This window comes from Melampsora larici-populina (genome assembly GCF_000204055.1).
Source record: "Melampsora larici-populina 98AG31 unplaced genomic scaffold MELLAscaffold_3, whole genome shotgun sequence".
NCBI classification, from domain to species: domain Eukaryota; kingdom Fungi; phylum Basidiomycota; class Pucciniomycetes; order Pucciniales; family Melampsoraceae; genus Melampsora; species Melampsora laricis-populina.
In genome coordinates this window covers 1,434,401-1,456,224 of record NW_006768767.1, presented here as the reverse complement: position 1 = coordinate 1,456,224, position 21,824 = coordinate 1,434,401, and the positions used below count along the sequence as shown (strand labels likewise).

At 36.4% G+C, this 21,824-nt stretch overlaps 4 protein-coding genes across 4 annotated transcripts; 3 read left to right on the top strand and 1 right to left on the bottom strand.

Moving 5' to 3' along the window:
• Positions 1-3,998: 3,998 nt before the first annotated feature.
• On the bottom strand, positions 3,999-4,712 carry MELLADRAFT_102338 (Hypothetical protein; the record flags this gene model as incomplete). Its single annotated transcript, XM_007404973.1, has 3 exons — positions 3,999-4,070; positions 4,169-4,600; positions 4,665-4,712. The coding sequence occupies 3 exons, from the start codon at positions 4,710-4,712 to the stop codon at positions 3,999-4,001; spliced, it is 552 nt and encodes a 183-aa protein (XP_007405035.1).
• Positions 4,713-5,485: 773 nt separating this feature from the next.
• Positions 5,486-9,431, top strand: MELLADRAFT_90899 (uncharacterized protein; the record flags this gene model as incomplete). The annotated part of the gene is made up of 9 exons (XM_007405278.1): positions 5,486-6,595; positions 6,681-7,095; positions 7,160-7,521; positions 7,654-7,724; positions 7,816-8,201; positions 8,396-8,594; positions 8,711-9,148; positions 9,229-9,285; positions 9,356-9,431. The coding sequence occupies 9 exons, from the start codon at positions 5,486-5,488 to the stop codon at positions 9,429-9,431; spliced, it is 3,114 nt and encodes a 1,037-aa protein (XP_007405340.1).
• Positions 9,432-11,073: 1,642 nt separating this feature from the next.
• Positions 11,074-11,969, top strand: MELLADRAFT_102336 (uncharacterized protein; the record flags this gene model as incomplete). Its single annotated transcript, XM_007405279.1, has 3 exons — positions 11,074-11,404; positions 11,523-11,752; positions 11,838-11,969. 3 exons carry the CDS (start codon positions 11,074-11,076, stop codon positions 11,967-11,969), a joined length of 693 nt encoding a protein of 230 aa, XP_007405341.1.
• A 5,083-nt stretch (positions 11,970-17,052) lies between these two features.
• MELLADRAFT_90898 (uncharacterized protein) lies at positions 17,053-20,836 on the top strand (the record flags this gene model as incomplete). The annotated part of the gene is made up of 4 exons (XM_007405280.1): positions 17,053-17,291; positions 17,362-17,506; positions 17,583-18,156; positions 18,222-20,836. 4 exons carry the CDS (start codon positions 17,053-17,055, stop codon positions 20,834-20,836), a joined length of 3,573 nt encoding a protein of 1,190 aa, XP_007405342.1.
• Between the last annotated feature and the right edge of the window lie 988 nt (positions 20,837-21,824).

Below are 21,824 nucleotides of genomic sequence, written 5' to 3'. Positions count from 1 at the left end.
TTGGGCCAATTTTGGGGACTATGTTCATGTAGTGCATGCCTGGGTCCTCCTTTTACATATGTACATACAGTCAAACCGGAAAAGCTTGACCGATTTTGCCCGCAAAACTCGAGCAAATTGGCGGGGAATTGGTGGCAAGCTTTTCCGGTTTGACTGTACATACGTGATCAAACCCTGCTTACGATTCCTTGGCTCTTGGCTATGTCATATATTTGTGTGCACACCCAAGGGCCAAGGATGGATCAATCAATTAATTAATAAATTTTTAAAGCATTCAAGGAGTTATTTTTTCACATCACTTAGCTTTCTTTTATGTATCATCTGATCATAATTCTTGACTACTGATCTACTGATCAGAATAAAGGCATTTCACACCAGTTTAACAATTGATCAATATGGATACGCAAAACTGACTTTTTTAAATGATGCTTGCTTCAATGCCAAAATATAGAAGATCAACATAGACTTAGGTTGAGGACCCTCCAAAGGCGGTATCCTCGGACAGATATCTCCGTGGTTTCTTTTTCTTTTTATGCCAAAAGATCACTCGGATCAATGTTGAGGACCCACCTATTGATCAACTTAACCTAGTCCTTCCTCGAAGCGTAGACATCCTTTGGAGCCTGCAAAGGACGGACTTTACGGCTTAAGTAAGCCACAGATTCCCGCGTGATAAGAATATGCATAGAAAATCCAATTTCTTGACTGTTTTGCCATTGGGGTCTACATATATACTTTTAAAGACTTCATTATCCTCTCTTTCAAAAAATCTAAGTTGGTCAGAATGATCTTTTTCATCTTGTATCATAACTCGTATAAAACCGCGCAGCATCCATGGGAAAACATTGACTTGAAGGGCGTTTCCAAGTTAATGGAACCTTTGAAAGCCTCGACCAAACAAGTGTGGTGGAAATTAGCTCTTGTGATTCTGAACTATATGTAGTCACAGCAGGTTTGGGTGTAGATATCTCAATTTATTAAATAACAAATCCACTTGATTCTTGGTTTCTGGAGCAGTTCAGACAAATCTGAAGAGGACCAAAGAACCAGAAAAATTTGTTTCTCATATTTCATAAGGGCACATTAAAGTTCTGGATCTTGTGAGGTGCTGAAATTGACATCTAGAGATTGTCACTACCAAAGTGAGAGCCTCCTCAGGCTTTGGGATACAACACAGCCCCCTTTCTCTGCAGGCTCCGGGGGTTGTCTCTGCAGTTGGTGGGGCTTGTGTTAAGCTAGAACTATTGAGTTTTAAGACTTATGCCTGGTTGAACTTGAAGAGTTTTGGGTCATGGTGGGATTTCTGGAATGTTTTCTCATCTACCATATCTACCTGTGAAGGATGAGGAGTCAAGGACAAAGTAAATTGGATGAATTTCAAGTAAAAGCCTGACAGTGGTTGGCGCAGCACAGGTCACAAACACATCTTGAAAGCCTGTGAAGGCATGGTTTTGGTGATTTATATGAGTCAATTAGGTGCACCAGAATCTCTTGTGAGATTCATCAAAAGACAAGCAATGGAAATCAAATAGAAAAATAAAGTTTACAATAGGATCAGACCTGTTGATGAAGCTTTAGTTTGGGAGTTCAAGAACCTTTTTAGGAAATCTAAGGATGAGCCTTCTCTGTGTCCAAAATATGTCTCTTTCATTTTGGACAGTCTGGGCTTGCTTTAGCCAAGGTTTTTCAGATTTTTTATAATTCATCTTAGAAATTGAACAAGAATGTAAAAGACACCTCCATTTTTGATGGTGGCACTGTCTGATAATACTTAAGCAATGTGAGAGTTGCAAGAGAGGCTCACAGGTGTTCTAGATGATGATGAAAAATACTTTCAACACACCTACAGTCTGAGCTGAGCAAACTGCAATGAGACCAGAACAACTTGGTAAGGATTATACCCACAGCATCAAAATTCTCTTTAATTCTTACACCCTGGTCAAACCAGTTGTTGAAATGATAGAGCATTTATGGGTGACAGGCTTGAGTGGGCTCTTGCTCAATACACCCAGATTTATGAGGCAATCATTAATTTGAACATTGATTTACCTTACCTGAAGATACTTTGCTACCACCTCACACTCAGTGTGTACAGTAAAGTCCATCAAATGATCATCCTTCTAACTGTGTTGCTGTTTTCAAGATTTGCTTTTAGCCATGATTGCTAGGTACTTGAGAAATCCACTAAATATGCAATCAGGGAAAGGTTTGGGAGACTTTTAAGGATCTTGAGCTCTGAGAGGGTTTGAAACCTTTGTGCTTCAATAGCATCATTCTCTGTGAGATCAGGGCCAAAGACTTCCTTGAGTATCTTGTGACAAATAAAACAATGATAGATGGTCAATACAGGTGCTACCCTTGAGCTGAGAAATTGTATGCTTGTATTGGAGTCTAGGTCAGGGCTCATCTGTGTGAGTTGGGCAAACAGCCTTGATGGCATTTTTGTCAAGAGCTTAAAGAGTGTGACTGTGTGGTCCTGAAGAATGTATGAGCTCAAGAGTGTGTTGTTTTCAAATCACCTGTTTGACTTCAACACCAATTTGGTGATACAAGAATATCAAGCATGTCCTAGCCCAGGCTTGGTACTCATTCAAGATGGGAGACAGAAAGAAAGAAGACCACTTTGACTCAGCCAGTGCATTTGTGACAGTGTACATTTAATTATGAATTGTGACTGATGATGAACCACAATTAGATCTGAAAACCTTACCCTTTGAGTTTTATTCAAGCTTACAATGCATGCACAGATTTTGGGGTTCAGATTGAGGGCATGGGGAAATAAGACTTGTTTATTAGATTTTTTGGAGTTTTTGTAATTTTTTTACTGAAATTATGTTGATCCTTTCAAATATAAGTCAATTGTCTGTGGAGCCATTGTTTAGAAATGATAAGATGATCTGATATCTTGTTATCAGATATGAAATCACACTGGTGGTCAAGCTTTTCAATTATTGAGGGTTGTATTGGTTTTCATGATAACCAATTTGAGGACCTGTACCACTTTTGATCTCACAAGTAGGGTTTTGTAAGATCTCACTATTGCCAAGAAACATGTAGGGTACACTTACTTTTGCCAAGTTTTTTTCAAAGGCTTAATTTCAAAGAAGAATATCAAGTCGTGCACTTTAGAATTCAAGACGAAGATCTGATTCATTTATCTAGGAGAGTGATTCAATCAAGTGAGCCATTCCAAGTATGGGTTTCCAAGTAAATGTGGTGTGAGGAACAGTTTGTAAGGTTGAGTATCTAGACAAACCAGAATGACAATTATATGCACTACCAAAATAAACAATATATTCGAACAGAAAGCACAGAATGGATCACGGATCCAACAAGATTGTCTGTGATTTTGGAACTAATGATGTTTTGTAAGTCGGATTGAAAGTGTTTGTTGTACATAAGAACATTTTTATTTTTTAATACTTTATCAATTGAAATTTACATTGAACATCATTTGGTTGGTTCAACTTGTACTTCAATTTGATCATCTTGAATGTTGTTTATCATTAGAAGAAGGAATCAGAAAAAGAAAACAGGTGAAAGAGAATAGATTGGGCAGTGGTTAAATTCATGATGTAGATGATGGTAAATTTAGTCAATGTGATTTTTATCAAATCCAAAATCTCGATAAACTACTTTGTAAGATCACAAAGTGATACTCGACTTGCTTGTGTGATCATTTTGATCCATCATAAGATCTAAACCCTTGCAAAAACCGCTCAAACAACACTCTTAAGATCTACTAGAGTTTTTTTTCTATGCAATCAAGATACTACAAAAACAATGCTTTCAACAAAACAATGGATTCTAAAGTTTGTTTTTTTCCTTGACCTCCTTTGTAGAAGAAAACATTGACTCGAATACGATAATATCCAAAAAAAAAGAAACCCAAAACTTTTCTCATTTTTCTCAAGAGTTTTTTGCGTATATATTGTTTTTTTTCATAGTTATGCCAAAGAAGAAGAAAACAAAAACATGGAATCTATTGAATGAAGGAATTATTCTCTTGAAAATAGAATTGTTAGACCTAAGACTGCTAATAATGCGTATTTCACTTTCGGATAATCATTCTAAAAATCCAAAACCAAAAAAAAGAGATCAATTTCAAGATTGATTGGGATCAATTTGAAGATTGATTATAAATAAAAAGAAGACAAAAGGAACTGACCATCACAATCGTTACATAACCCACATAAGGAACATATCCATTAACTTTTCCAATCAGATTTGAACGTTTAAGATACTTTAAACCATTATAAAGTCCTACATCATTTTCCCCATTATTATCACCTTTTGTTAACATCCAACGATCTTGAATGTTAGATTTCGAGTGAATAGGTTCATCATGATTTTCAATTAACCTATGTACGATTGGAATTTTACCATCAGGTACATTAAAGACTGGGATTTCACCAATACTTAAGTTTCGATGGATAGGTAATGATAAGAATAATAAATCGCCACGATAGAATCCAGGTTCCATTGATCCTGATAAGACGACGACGACGGGTGATTCTGTGTTGAGAGTGATGGCTAATGATTTCCAAATCATGAGGGCTGTTGAGATGACTGATGCAAAATTGAGAGCTTGAAGTAAGATCTGTTGAGAGATGAAATGGTCAGAGTTGATATTTTTTAAGGGAGTTTGAGTTAAATGAAGTTACATATCTGACTCCTAATCGCTTTACTGTTGCTATTTCTTGTTCAAACATTTTGAAGTTCTGAAGTTCTGAATTTGTGAATTTGTGAATATGATGAGATTGAGGAATTTGATGGATGAGAATGAGTTGAAGTTGACGTTCTGAGTCGTGGAAGGTTGAAAGTGAGATTGAGATATGCTTAAATTGAGTTTGATGAATGCTTATAGTGAGTATGGGTTACAAGTTTCGATTGACTCTCAAAAGATTATGTCATCATCATCCTCAACAAACCAACTCGACAGATCTCGACCAGCTCAGCATCAGGAAGAAAGCTAAAGAGTAGAATGGAAATCGAAGTATTCAATCAAATCAAATCAAACTTAATCATCACTGGAACACCTACTTCAATCTATTTCGATCAACTTCAACTTTACATTGGAACTCTCAATGGGAACTTGTTTATTTATTCAATCTCAATCAATTCAATCTATCATTCAACATCAGCATCAGAACCATCATCAGAACCAGAACTAGAATCACCATCTGATTCAGAACCATCATCAAAACTAGATCCAGAATCGGACTCACAATCCATCAAAAGTAATCCAAGACCCATTGAATTCAAGCTAATAGAAACCATCCATCACTTTACTTCAAATCCAATCACAACACCTAACAAAAGCAAAATCATCAGTTCAATCAATCCATCAATAGATTCCATAAATACAATCAAAGAAATCAATTCGATCATCACTCTAATCTCGGGTGATCTGTTCTTACATGACATAAAAACTTATCAACTTTTATCAAATACTCATCAATGGACTAAATCTCAAGCTACTCTTATGAGTTTGAAAACTTCAATCCTACGTCAAGATCATAAAGGTTTTCTTTTAGACCGAGAAGAAGAGATCAAGAATCCAGAATCTCAAGACCTCAACTCTTCTGATCTCAATTCTGGCGTACCTGTGATTCTAACCCTAGTTGCTGTTCCTTGTAAACGTCGATTGATCTTATTCGCTTGGAAAGATGCTCAATGGATCACACCTAAAGAAATTCAAATCCCTCATCAAGCAAGATCTGTGACATTTTCTAATTCACTTCAAATCTTTATAGGCTATAGTACGGGTGAATATGCTCAAATCAAACTCGAAATCAATGCAACTGAAGCTTTAATTCAAATCAATCATCAAATCTCAGATCCATTTCCACTTCCAATTCAAACTCCTCGAACCGATCCTAATACTACCCAGAATACTTCTCTTGGTTCTAATCCAGTAGGACCAACCACCACCACCACAAACCATTCAGGAGGTTTGGTGAGTGGGTTATTCAAAACTACTGGACTTGCATCTCTTGCTTTATCTGGATCAAACAAGTTATCAAAGAATTCGGTTCTGAGTGTGGGGCCACCTACGAATGAAGTGATTGGGATTCGTGATCAATTAGCAACATTTATGAATCCAGAAGGAAAACTTAGTAGGAGCCTACCTAATCCTTCGACCATCAATTATCCAGTTTCACCCATCGAGACGATGGTCCAATCACCCTATTTGATTTCTTTATTACCTACTCCAACATCTAATTTGAATGTAGGATCAAGTTTGATGATTCATTCGATTCCTACACTAACACATGTTCAAACCATTCCACTCTCATCTCTCGATCCAACCAAACATCTTCAACCTATGGACAACTCTCCTCGGAAAAAACAAACTGGACCGAATGAAGAATCATTAGTTCCTAAACTTCTGACCGTCTCTTCTGCTCATCATGGTCCGGTTGTTTGTGTTTCACCTAGATTGAATGAAACTGATCAGAAAATAAATTATAGTCTTGAGGTTTTTATCATGGTTTCTTGGTCAGAACAAATCAATCAGTTCATCCAAGCAGGTGAGTATTCAGAATCATTAGCCTTGATCGAACGTTTAGAAAGCTCGGTTTTACCTAATCGAGTGAGTCTCTTCTATTGAATTTAGTTTGACATAATTTCTTATACCTACCCTTGACTAGTTCTTTTTTTTCGCATTCATATAATAGGAAATCTTAATCAAAAGATTGAATGGATTATGTGCTTTACTTGAATTTAAAAACCGAAATTATAATCAATCAATCGATGAATTCATCAAGCTAAATATTAATCCAGCCAAAGTGGTTTCACTGTATGACGAAAGGATTTCAGGAAAACTTTACAGATCAAAAGAAGTTTGGGAATCTTTGTTTGGTGGTCGGAAGATGAAGATTGATTTAAAGGATCATGCTTCAGATTTGATCGATTCATCTACTCAAGTTTCTAAACCATCAAGTTTAATTAATTCTAAGATCATTCAACAGAAAGTTATTGATGATAATGATAATGATGAAAGTGGTTCAATCAAATCTTTTAGATCACAAGCTCTTCATTCTTTGAAAGCTAAAGCTTCAGATCTAAGTCTTCAAAAATCCAAACTGAAAAGTAAGTGATTTCTCAAGAATCCAAAAGGATGAAAAAGTTGAATTGATTTCCCAATGGGTTCTAGTCCTTCAAGACGAATCCGATTTCAAAGAATCGATTGATGTTTTAATCCGATACTTAACTGATCGTCGTCAACACGTCAACAAAGCCTTCTCAAACCAAAGCTCATCTATCGATCTTTCGGAAAAGGCTTTAGACTCACTCAAATCCATTAACTTACGTTCATCTGAAGATTTATTGAAATTAAAGGATCTTGCGATTCATGAGATCAGTGATGTTGAAGAGTTAGTTCAGATTGCTAAGATTATTGATACGAGTTTGTTTAAGTGTTATTTAGCTATCAAACCTACGATGTTAGGTCCGTTATGTAGATTACCTAATTGGTGTGAAGTAGATGAAGTCGAAAGTTTATTGTTGGATGCAAAGGTGATTTGGATTTTTTTTCATAAAGTTCGAAAAACAGAGAGATATAGAATCAACGATTTTGATGATGATGCTTTTTTGGTTTTTGATTTTTGATTTTTTGAATGAATGGGGTTTTTGGGAAACTCGGTGTAGCGGTATTATGAACTTTTAGATCTTTATCATGGTAAAAAACAACATGATCGAGCACTTAGGTTATTGAAAACGTAAGTCATGATGATGATGAATCCATGTTGATTTCTTTGAATCGCAGAGTCACGAAATTGAATGGTTTGATTGATTGATTGATTTTTCTAGAATGGGAGAAAGTGAAGAAGATTTAGAAGAAAGAATCGACCCGACGATTCGATATTTACAAAAACTTGGATCCGATCATTTATCATTAATCTTTAATACATCAAAATGGATTTTTTCAATGATTAAAACATCTACAAGCACAACCACAAGAGATGATCGATTAATTAAAAAATCATTAGAAATCTTTACTGAAGATTTAAGTACGGTTGAAAGTTTACCTAAAAAAGAAGTCATTAAGTTTTTAGAATCAGAAGATTTTAAGATTTGTAGAGTTTATGTGGAGTTTTTGGTGTATGAATTATGCTTGGAATCGATTGAGATTCATGAGAAATTGATTCATTTGTATATTAATGAGTTTAGGAAATTAAAGGGTTTAGGTCAAGAAGGTTTGTGGGATGAAGTTTCTTCTTGGTGGTGTTTTTTGTTGGAAAGAAGAAGAACTGATACTTTTGAATTTTTCTTTCGAATTTACACTTTTAATCAAATCCAATTGTGAATTTTAATCAAATCCAATGGTGAATCTTGATTATTGTTATTTTGATTTGGTGAAAATATGAAAATGAATTAATGGAAAGAAAAGAAAGTTCACAAAAGATTTATCAAAGTTTATTAAATCATTTAATTAAATCTAAATTTTATTCTGCTAATTGGGTCTTAGGTAGATTACCATTAGATGAAATGTTTGAAGCAAGAGCCTTGACGTTAGGTAAGATTGGACAACATGATACGGCTTTAGGAATCTATATTAATAAATTAGGAAATATTAAATTGGCAGAAGAGTTGAGTGTTTCTTTTTCTCAAAAACCAAAAAAAAAACAGAAAACACAACAGGAAAACAAAGGATTGATATTTTGGATTAATTTGATTTGTTGTTTTGGATTTTGGTTTTACTTAGGTATTGTAAACGGATTTATTCAGAAAACCCTGAATTGATTGGAGAAAAGATTTATTTAATGTTATTAAAGATTTACCTAAGACCACCACCAGTACCAGTGATCGCATCTCAATCTCAAGCTCAATCAAGAACAGATTCATCCAAAGGTAATTTAGAAAGACCGATATTAAATCATGAGATCCGATTGAAATCATCCTTAAAGTTATTAAAAGAAGAAGGACATTTGATTAAATCGATAGAAGAAGTTTTAGATTTGTTACCGAATTGGATCGATTTGATCGAATTACAATCGTTTTTTAAAAAATCATTAAATCAATTAAATCAAACTAAACGTGAGATTCGATTGGAAAAAGAGTGTTTGGAGAATGAGAATCAAAGTTTGAAGGTGATTGGGTTAGGAGTTGAACAGAGAAGAATTAAAATGGATGAGAAAAGATTGTAAGAAGATTTCTTGATTTTTTCTCATATGGAAAGGTTAATTGATTGGTGTGTTTTTTGGTTTGGTGGGGAATGAATAGGTGTATGAAGTGTGGAAAAAGAATTGGGAATAGTGTGATTGCAGTTCATTCACCCTTGTGAGTAATGATCAATTGATGTAATCTGAGACTTCAGATTCACTGTTTTTGCTTTTTGTTTCGGTTCTAGTGGTGAAGTCACTCATTATCAATGTCGTTGGGAAGGAGAATTAGAGAATCGAAATGGATCAAGGAATGACAGGTAGAAAAGGTTTTCTTGGAAAACAAACAAGAAAGAAGTTTTGAGTGAAGTGGTTTTGTTTTTTGAAGAAGAAGAAGAAAAAGAAGAAAGTTTCAAATATCCTTGCAGATAAGTTTGTGGTATCTTATTTTTTTGGTTTTTTTAGAATTTATGATATATTTTGATGGTGATGATCGAGAGAGAGACAGAAAGGTGATCTTTAATTTGGTATACTACTTATCTTTATCTTTTCTTGTTTGATTTTTTCCCTATCTCTTTCTCTTTGCAAAAAAAATAACATAAACCTTCAATTACAATCGATTTGGTTAAGTTTTTGTTTGCTTCATTCTTTCATTCTTTAATCTTTATTCATTGATACATCTTCATGAAATTTGTTTTAAGATTGTTTAATTTCTTTTTAAAAGATATTTTTTATTTTTTTGACTTGTTTTTTTATGATGATGATGATGATGGGTATTTTGTAAGAATTGTTTTGAGTTAATTATAAATAAAGTTTAATGGGCTTTTTTGTGGTTGGAGATCATCATTCATAAAAATTTGAATATGAAATGTATGGATTTGATCAAGATATATAGCGTAAAGGAAAGATTTCTGATCAGTTGTTTGTATTCAAGTTTGCCTTGAATATGAATTCCTTCTTCCCTCATTTCGGCGATCATTTGTTATGTATTGACGCATTTTCATTCTGCAGAGATGGTTGTCTTCAAGATTGACCGACCGCACAGCGATTCTCATCATGTTTGAAAAAACAAATGAGCTTTATCCCGAGTTGAAACAATCTGCTCTGGATCTCGACGTCATGAAAACCAATTTGATCAAAGTGGCTGCAGAGTCGCCTGCACATATCTTTCAAACGCTTTCTTGACCTTCTCCCTTTGATGCTTCTGATCACATCAATATCCAATAGATTGCAAACCGTTTTCGTAGCAAGGTGACCTAGAAGCACTATATCACAGAACTCAAGCTGTGTGAAGAAACTCATCACTAATTCCAGTTTTGAATCAGTGAATCCGACTTCCAATTACGACTTTGAATTTGTTGGCCTGATTTAGTCAAGAAAAACTGATGCTATGGCATGGTTGCAGATTTCTTTTTGGGAAATGAATCATTTTAATCAATGATAAGATGTTTGTGAATGTGCTACTCAATTTTGTCCGAAGTGAAAAGGATTTTGGATCGTCTCTTTGCAAATCGGAAAAAAGTAAGAAGTTGACGTAGAAAATTAGAAAACGAAATGTTTTCTTTGTTGTTTTTGAAGAATGAGAAAATCGTTTTGGAAATTATTCTTGACTTGACTCTTTGGAGAAAGATTGAATCTGTTTATATGAAACTCCATCCGGGTTGACAAAAAGAAATCAACAAAAGAAAGATTGCTTGGTTATCCTTTTCTAGTAGAATTGTTTTGGAATTGATCGAATCATGATTTCTTTTAAAGGTAAATTTCTGCCAGATCACTCGGTCTTGACAAGAAATGGAGAAAGTTCAACTGATGAGTTTGATGCTTGAAGGCTTTTAAGAACCTCAACTCATCATCTCTCATCCTTGAGATAGATCAATCCACTTCATACCAAACATCAGACCACCTCATCTCTTCCCTCGTATCATCAAAGAATCCCACTCAAATCAAACCAAACCATCAGGATACAATGATTTCGAAGAGTTCTAGAGTTTCGGTTCTCTTTTTCTACTTTATCAGCTTGATATGCCTTTCCGCTACCAACCTCCCAAGATCATTCGATGTAACACCAATCTTGTCCAACACATCATTCACCAATACCACTCTCACTGAATCCAATAATACTTCAACCAATGTAACAACAGACCCAACTATACTACCTATCGTTTCATCTAATATCACAGATGAAATTACTTCTCCTTCAAGTTCTAATTTCTTGAATGCGAGTCGTCTATTTACAATTCAACTTACTTTGTCTCCTGCTTTGAATCCAAGCAATGAGAACCAAACCATTAAATCAGGTTAGTAAAATGTCTTCTTTCATCAAATCATCTTCTTTGACTTCATTCACGACGCGTTTACAAAAGCTCAACCCGAATTCTAAATCTTACTTTTTCTACCTCTTCTTCTTCTTCTTAGTTCGTAATGTTTTAAATGGAACCATCACAGGTCAAAGTTTAAATGGTACAATCTTAGGAGGAATCTCTAATTCGATTTCACAATGGTCAAATTCATCATCTTCTTCAGTCTCATCACCTCCTTTGCCTTCATTTTTTATTTGGATGTTATTGAATGGAAAGAATTCAAGTGTGTTTATTACTCAAAGTTCTTTACCTTCACATAATAATGATCAACGTTTAGGAAGATTAGTAAGTTTTTTTTTCCGTATATATATTATTTCTGTTTCTTGAGAGTTGAATTCTGATTTGTTTTTGTTTTGGATTGTTTTTTTAGACTGTTGAATTTGAAAATGGTAAACAATTTTCAAAAAGTTTGATCTTGAGTACATTTGGATCACAACAAAATTTAACATCATTTAATTTTGATGATTCGCTTACATTCTTCATTGATGCTTGGAAAATTTAATTATTCTTTCAAAATCAGAAAAAAAAAGAAAATAATAAATCAAAACAGGTGCTTGTAGAATGGAATGAATAAAACATATCATCTTTTTGTTCTTTTCATCTTTGTATTCTTTGGGTTTATTTAAGTACTCCATATATATAAACACTTTGAAGATTTTGATCATTGGTCAGGTTAGAAAATTTGGATTATGAAAGAGATACATATCATGGATTCTCAACTTGATTCCTCTTGAGCTTTCTTTTCATCAAAATTGTTTGACATGTAAACTAAATGATGGAATCTTATGAAGAGTATCATTTTATAATTTATCTTTCTTTTCAATTAAATACATACTTCAATAGAAGATCAAAAGTTAAGAAAGGTTTCCAAGTCTTATTGAACAGATTAAATCTTTTACAACCAATGTGATCCAGAGTAAAAATTAAAAAAAACTGAAATTTATCTTGTATCAGAAAAGACTTATTGAAAGTTTTGATTTGTTTTTTGATAAATAACAAACAAAAAAAGAACAAAACAAACAAAACAAACAAAAACCTTGACAACAATTCTAGATTTCTGTGATTGTCAATCAAAAATATGCCAAAGAAATAAAGTTTATAAAGAAGAAAAAGAATGAGATATATATTTTCAATTGCATATCATAAAACAAAACTGAGCATATCATAAAAACATATATACCTATGTTTGAAATCAAGCAGTAAGGTAGAAGCTTCATACTTGAATCTGCTATACACTAGAATCCACTACCTTGTTTCAGATCAAGAAGAGGCCATGATGATATGTTTTTAAACAAAAACTAATGATGACAAATAAAACATAGCATTATGACAAGGACTTGATTTCCTTAGCTGACATATGAATAACTTCAACTATATATTACCTTGGAAATTTTTCAAGGTGTATAGTACTCCTTTGGAGTAAAGTGAGGACGTTGATGATATCCATACCTGAGGAGATGTGAATTTCAGAATTCCTTTTGCAAGACAATATCCTTCATCACATAATATCAACACTTGATCTAGGCACCTTAATATTGTCTCCTTCCATAGGAAACCAAAAGAAATCAAAAACTAGAGAGGATTTGTAGGGTTGTGTAAGTTGAGAGTGGCTACACTTTTGCACTCTGCAACACAGCCTGCCCAGTCTAATAAGATGCCCCAAGTAGGTGTGTACGACCTATTGCCTTGGAAATTCATTCCAACTAGGATCTGTCTATCCCACAGCAACAAGTCAGAGCAACACCGAGTTAACAATATACAATGATCACCACTTAAGGAGAATCAGATTGCCCAAGCACAGAACCTTCCAGCCACAAAGCACCAAGGACAAACAAAATACCAGTTTGTTATTGTTGTATAAAAGCTGTTGATCAATTCAATTCGTTCAGAACCAAATGTAGAGGTATTTATGTGACAAATCAGATGTGGTTGAGTGAAGTTGAGAGCAAATGGTGAAGGTGTCACGGACCATGAACTTGTAGTTTGCTTTCATTGATGGAATCGGTATATCTGAGTACATTTCACAATACTCCAACAGACATTTGTGTATAGATTCCCGAACAAAAAGCCTGGGTATGTTTTTCATGCTTCACAATTTCATGTTGTTTACCAATTGAGTGACTTGTGGTTCTCTATGTGCAGGCCAAGATGCAAACTTCAATACTAGAAGAATATATAACCCCCACTATTGCTGAATTCTCATTATATACCCCGGAATAAAACCAGAAGACTGCAAGGAACTATGACCAGCCTTCAGAAGACGGATATGCAAAAGGTATGTAATTAGCCCGGCAGAATACTCATTCAATTGCACTTTAAATACAAAAACCTGCCTGCTCAATCTTATTTTGGAACAGGCAAGAACAAAAGAGGATTTTGTTTTTTTTCAAAAATGCAGAGCAATTTATTGGTTGACATCCCCATTTCTGGATGACACTTCTTTCACCTCACACAACATTTGCTTACTTGAAGCATTCCTGATCCTGCGCTTCCTCTTGGCCCAGAAGAACCAACCGGTCATCATCACAGATGGCCTGTTCTCTCATGCTTCTACCCGCCCAACTCGCAATTAAGCACCCAAGCCTTGTCTTGCTTGGTAGTGTGGTTAGCTGCAGCATGTGGTTCCCGCAAAAAACAACACAGGGAGACACATGGATCTTTGACAAACACGACGTTTGTCCTTGCATCAGCTTCGCAAGTTTGATGTTGTAAACTACCATTGGATCAAACACCAATGGTTAAGGTCCATCACCAGTGCACCCTTTTTGCTTATCATCTTCATTGTGCTTTTCTTTTCTTAAAGGTGAAAAAAACACCAGCATTGAAATCCAGACTGATACCATTTTCCTGTGACATCTCAGGATCATAGGTGGGTCTCTTGGTTTTCAAGCCAGAAATTGTTTAGGAGCGCATACATGCAATTGCAAGGCTGAAAGGTGATTCTAATTTTTGTTCTTGACTCTTTCTTCAACTCCAAACACACTTCTCATATCCTCTGCGAGGGCGCGGACGCGGCCGCGCAGAGAGGGCTTTGAAGTTGATTCCACTGTTGCAATCTTTTGCTCAATCTTTCTTCATGGGACTTTTTAACCGTTGTCACTTCTCCCACTTCACCAAACTCCTTTACATTGCTCGGATTATAATATCCCTTCAACCATCCTACATCAATCCCAATAACAAAACATATCCTTATCCTATCTGTGCCGATTTTTTTTTAAATTTTTCTTTGACAATTATCATATCAAAACCCCACCAGCATCAATCACATACCACCAAAACAATGTCATCATCACTACCAAGCCAACACTAGAGCATTCATCAAAAATGCACATGTTAGTAAGATCTCTTTACTGTTTTGTCTTTTTCGCGTTGTAAAATCGTACAAATCATTCTGTTTTCTTTGTCTTTCTGTTTGTGTCGCATGATATTTTCCTGCCACTTCAAAGTACGCGAGATGCTTTCAATTTGTCAAGGAGTTGTTAATCACTTTCCGACATCCGACAATGCGCGGATGTCCGGGATTTTGCTCATGTCCGCGCTGGGACATTCCTGCGTTTGCTCTTGTACGCGAGAACTTCATTTAATTCAAGAATATCTCAATTTGTGATTTCAAACTGGGGTATATATCACAGTTAACCGATTGGGTAAAATGAAGGGGACGTGCAAAAGGTAAATTAAAATCATTTACATCCCAAAGCGCCGGGCTCATTCCCAGACTGTGCTCCGGTCGCAGTTTAAGTTTAATTTTTGAGAGCAGCTCTATAGCTGGTTCTACAGCCCTTCGAGATTCTGGGAAATTGCTTCCTTCTGAGTGAAATGGCTATTAATTTTTTAGTATAGACTTTGTAGATGGTCTTAAATGAATTTCAAATAAACTTAATAATTGAATCCATGCGCTTGAGATCCTTGAACAATAAAAGTCCTTCCTAACTTAACTAAGTCCCCTCGATGCTGAGACAGCTGTCAGTCCACGAGTTGAATCAGCATGTCTCCGCATGATGGACTTACATCTAATGTCCGGTTTTTGGCCTGAGAGGTAAGGATTTCCTTGCAGAGGAAATCTTTCTTTGTCCTTTTCCGTGAGCTCACCGGGGATCTTTTTACCGCGCTTCATGGGGTTATGCGCCGACCTCCTCTACAAAATGTACAAGTGAAATCATTGAGATTCCTCGGTTGCTTGCTGAGCTACATAAGTTACTATTTTGTGATTTTCACCTGTAGTTCACATGTAGCTCTGCTAAGTCGAGGACTTATTTCGATGAAACACCAAGCTACAAGTGAGCTACAAGTGAGCTACATACAAAAATGACAAAATCAAAAGATATGTAGCTCGGTGAACAACCGAGGAATTTCAATCAATCAAGTTGTACATTATGCAGCGAGAGCCAGCGCATATGCCCATGAAGCGCGGTAAAATGTTCCTCGGTGAGCTCACGGAAATGAGAAAAACAAGATTTCCTCTGCAAAGGATTTCTTACCCCTCAGGCCAAAAAGCTGAGTTTAGATGTAAGTCCCTCATGCTGAGACATGCTGATTCAACTCGTTGATTGACAGCTGTCTCAGCATCGAGGGACTTAGTTAAGTTAGAAGTCCTTCATGATTCTTGAAGTATTTTCTGAAAAAGTTTGAACTTGTTTTTGAATTTTAATTGTCTACCAAGTTGAAGCCTGTTGAAGCGGCTTGAAGGATAAAATCAATTCAAATTATACCTGTAGAATAAGCTTTGATTAGTGGGATGACATGTAAGATTTGAAGTTTATGCGTAGTTGTACAATCAAATTACAAAAGAAGATGGAAGAAACCAGCTTATTCAAATTGGATGTGTATAGAAAAAAAGCATCCACTGCTAGTATGTAGTACTCTGTAGTACATTCACATTGCGAGGGTGGATTTGAAATGTCTTCTAAAGTCTCCATCCTGTTAAACGCTCCGGATGATTTTGATATGTTCTCTCAACTTTGGATGATTGAACCAATCCAGACTGCTGACTCCACAGAATCCATCCAGACTTCAGACTTCAGACTTCAGACTTCAGACTTGAGACTCCAGAAGGGTTGAGATTGAGAAGAATTGAAGTTGAAGAGGATCGAAAGAGAATAGGTTTAGATTGAGGAAGAAATTGAAAAATGAATCAAGAGTCAGTGTGGACGAATGAGGAAGATGGTCAACAGGAGATCTTAAACCATCAAGCAAGAGAACTTCAAAGCGAAGGAACCGTTCAACATCAACATCATCATCATTATTACTTTAAATCTAAATCATTATCTTTAAATCAATCTACTTTACCACCTTCTTGTCCATTACCTTCGATTCCCAGTCTCAGTCATCGTTCTTCAATCCTCAGTCATCGTTCCTCAATCGATCTGAGCTCATTTAATCACCAGCAGCAGCACCAGCAGCTTCATCATCTTAACCATCGAAGCAGTTTACATTTCAATAATCATTCAACTTCAGCTCATCAACTTCATTCTCAATCTGATTCATCTATACATCATTCCAATTCACTTCGTTCATCTTCAAAAAAACATTCTTCTGCTTCACTTCGTCACCATCATCGTTTGAATTCTTATTCACTTTCAAATCTCATGCTTCCATATCAACATTCTTCTAACCCTAATCATCCTCCAAGTCTTAATTCTTTACCTTATTCTTCAAATCTCACTTCCATCTCTCCTTCTCCTTCTCCAATCAACTCGCGTCAACATCATTCTTCAGTCTCTCCTTCAAAATATTTACTTACGGTCATTCCTCCTGAATCTTTACCTTCTGATCATCCTCGTACTTCTTTAGCTTGTACTGGTTATGGTCCAGCTCAAGCTTTTCGGTAAGTCCTCTTTTTTTTCTCGACTTTTGAATTTGACTCGTAGACTAATCTTTTTCTTCTATGGTTTCAGTCGCGGAACTCTCATTCCTCTATATCCTACTTTGAGCTCTCAAAAAGCTGCAATCGCACGCGAATATGGTTTACCTTCAACGGGTGGCATGGTCATGTATCTTATCGAAGGATCAGCTTTCTCAGGCGAAATGGGTAAACACATTGTTAGTCACGTTTCATCTGTTCAAACATCCTGACACGTGATCAATCTAATGTCCTATGACTTGTATGCTTCAACAGGCTGGTGGACCTCGAGTTGGAGAACATGCTTGGCAAATGCTTTGGTCTAGCATCTTTGAAGAAGAAGAACTGGCTGCCTATGAGGCTGATGTGATCGCGCGTGAAAGATTATTAGCTGAACAGCAGTTTCATCTTTCACAAGATTCTGATCAACATCAACATCATCATCAACATCAACATCATCATCATAATTCAAATCGAAATCAACCTCAATCATTTGATGAAGATAATTCAGAAGAGATTCTCAATTCTCACAATACGTGTCAATTTCGTTCTCGTTCGGATGGATTTCCATCTCATTCACCCTCAGATTCTTTTTCATTACCTCAACACTCACACTCATTTTCCTCTCAACCAATCGAATCGGCTGAAGATGCGAGCGATCCAGAGACAGATATAGATCCAATATGCATGCCCACCCGTCGTCGGTGCCCAGTATCCAATCAGCATAAGAACACTCGTGGATCTAGCCTTCCAAACGAAACTAGTTTGGCTTCAAATCATCTTCCACATAAACCTACCCTCACGCGCCTGAACCAAATAGCGGGTCATTCCAATTTATCTTTGAAACTTGGTGTGTTTGCTCTGATCGTCTCTTCATCGTTCAATTACCTTCTGACTCTTGGTTTTTCTTATCAGCCCCCTGTAGCTGTAGTTCAATGACCAATAACCAAGATTTGTGTAGACACGCCAAAGGTCCCAACTCAATTGATTCAAATTCTTCAGCCTCAATGGACGCATCCCTTCGATCGGCTTCATTTCATCAAAGCTCTGTTCCACATTCTCCTATCACCTACACAAGTCGTCCATCCATCGACGGCTCGCATTTCTCAGCGCCTCCGGATCACCAGACATCTCGAAATTCGTCTAGAATGTATCCTTGTCGGTCTTACGGTACCCTACATCATCATCAACGTAATCAGTCAGATTTGTTTGGTATGAGAGATCGGGCCAGTTTTGGGGACTCGATGTCTGATTTCAGTTCTTCTTCGCTTAGAAAACGTGCCAATCGACCGGTGGGTGTGGGGGTCATTGTGGGTAAGATTGAGTTTGACATTGATCGTCGTCGAGGGAATGGACGTTGGTATGATCAATGGCTGGAGGGAGCTACCTTCAATGATTTGCCATCATCTTCACGCCCTTCATCAGCTCAACCATCGCCTTTGTATGACTCTCTCGGTCGTCCAGAAAGATCTCAGACGTCAGATTCCTTTGGCCATCCTCAAACCACTGGACGGGCTCCACTTTACTTACCAAGTCTGATCACCAAACGTGAGAATGGTAGGGAATCAAAGTTGAATGCTGCTACAAGTCTACAACCACGCAATCTTACACCCACATCAGCCAGCTCGACTAGTTTCCCTTCTCAATTTGCTAAAGTGGCCCCATCAACTAAAGAATATGATACACCATCATTTTATAAGACTGAGCCAAGCCCTGCTCGGCCTTCATTTCCAGTTTCATCTTTAATCCCTGTTGAACGGACTCGAACGCGAACTCCCCAACATGATCGTGAAGCTACCATACGAAGTGCTCCTAAAGACACACCTCAGAATCAGATACACGACTCGGAGCTTGAGCAGACGACTGAAGTTTCTACTTCTGAAAAATCTGATCAACCTGAAGATGAGACATCACCTCGATCGGCTTACTCTTCTCAAGGTTCACAACACTCTGACAAGGCAGCTTATGAGCAGTTACCCGATGATCAAGACCGACACCACCCTTCACACAGCTCTGAGGAACACGAATCTTCAGGCTCGCATCAAATGATGGATACGAACGTTAAAAAGAATCTTGATCCGTTAGCTGGAGTGTTCCCGAGTGATGAAGCTACTTGGTCCAGCTTTGACTCGGGGTTTGAGAGTGGGAAGACAGGAGGAACATTTGATACAACTCTATCAGCTGGTTTAGGTCTCAGTTATGGACAGTTGACATTGGTTGCAGAGGAATTCGAAGAGAAAGCTGAAGAAGGACCGCATGATGTGGACGAAGTAGTGAAGATTTTAAAAGAAAAAGACTATCGATTATCTTTCCAACGACCACCATTAGCACCAATTTCAGTACCATTATCATCAGCTCCAGCTGAATTGAAATTGAGGAGCCCTGTAAGGACCTCTAGCCTTTTATCATCACCTATCAACTTGGAGAATCGAGCAGCACCTTCATCGCCTAATTCATCTAGGACTCTTACTTCTCCTGTGCCACTGACTCATCCCAACCCATTATTGAGAAGTCCAAGTCAAGCGTTATCTACCGCACCGTCTATATCTACAGCCAGTAGTCATGCGATGGCAGGTCGTACCGTCAGAAGTTCTAGAACATTTGATACATCTGGTTTAGCATTGAGTTCTGGTTTAGTACCACGTGCATCACAAGTGATTTATAAAAGAAGTTCAACAGCCGATATGCAAGCTGATTTAGAGGATCTAGAGAAAACATTAGCAGCACTTTCACCACAAGCTTTGAAATATTCACCACGAACCTCGCCCATGGCTACAGATGAGTTGTTAAGGAAATTGAAAGAAAAAGAAGAGATGAGATCATTGAGAGGAAAAGAATCGGGCGAAGTTAGACAACCTTTACCTTCACCATTAAGAGCAGCACAAGCATCATCACCACCATCATTACCGTTACCATCAAAACCATCGCAGCTAAAATTACAACCACAACGACCACATCCACCTAGTGTTAGTTTTTCAAATTCGAATAATTTAAATGTGAAGAAACCCAACGAAGGAAACGGAAATTTATCACCTATCAATAAGATTTTCTCTTCATCTTCATGGAATTTAAAACGATCTAAAGTAACAGTTGTAGAAGAACCAATAAAAAGTCAAGACAAAAATGAAAAGGTTTTAACTGATATGATGCCAAATAATTCAAATTCGATGTGGGGCAGAAGAAGATATAAGAGTGCAGAAGATCATAAGCAAAAAGAAAGTCAAACCGCTAAATCGTCTTGGAAGAATCCGTTTGGAGGAGGAGGTAATAAAGTGAAAGTTGAAGATGAAGAAGATGAGGAGATGGGAATGGAGATGGGAGATGAAGATGACGCACCTGAGATGATTAGAAGGAATCGAGAGATTCGATCGAGTTCTAATTTACATTTACATCAACATCCATATCAAAATCAACATTCACATCAACATCAAAATCACAATCCACGTCAAAGTTCGGATAAGAAGAGTAAAAGACCTTCAGCTTCTAATATTTCACTAAGTTTTAGAAAACGAATGGCTAGTACGAATTAAAGAGATTTTTTTTCACTTGTGTCTGGGTTGGTGTGTGTTTTAGCATTTTAGTTTTAGTGTTTCTGTTCTATCATTGAATGAATTCTTCTTAAATATATCTCATTTTTTTCTTTCTTTATATCATTCATTTTTTACTTGGTTATAGTCATCTTCTTATTCACAGTCATACTCATCTCATAGTCATAGTCATAATATTCTTATTTCATAGTCATAGTGATCTTCATATCTATTTCTCTACAAAAGTTAATTGATTGACTTGGTTTATAAATTTTTATATCTCTGGAAATTGGAAGTTAGAGTTGGAATTAGGTGTGTTGGTTTGGTTGAAGATTAAAGATAATACTTGAATGACCTTTTTGAATGTTTCCTTATGTTTTTTTTTTTTTTTGATTTTTGCTTTTTTGGTCTTCTCATTTTTCTTCTTTTGGATACTTGTTGTTTTGATCTTGTGACCTTTTTTTTTGTTGTTTTGATCTTTTTGTTGTTTGATCTTGTGATCTTGTGATCTTGTGAAACTGTGTTATGTGTTGTTTGAATTAAAACTGAATAAATAATTAATGATGATTATATATATATATATATCCATGGTGGGAGACACCAATGATACAAGGAAAAGCCTGAAGAATATTGGAATTCTGTGTGAGCCTGTAGCTCTTGATTTTGGTGAGAAGCCAAGGGGTGGGTACTTGTAAGATGGTTGTATCCAGAGTTTTTCAATAGTAGCTTTTTAGAATGGTCCTTTGAAGATTCCAAGCTTGAGTATTTGTAGTATCAAGCTCATCTCTTTGGGTTTTATATGACAATAATTAATTATTGCAAAAAATGAAAAAAAATATTGCAATTGGGAGAGTGTTTAATCTTGACAGTGATGGTAGAATTCCATTCAGTGATGGTAGAATTCCATTAACTAAAATTCATGTAAAACCCTTTTCTGTTACTGTTACTGTCAAATGGTTTCCAGAGTATTGTTTGAGTAGCTCAGATCTGG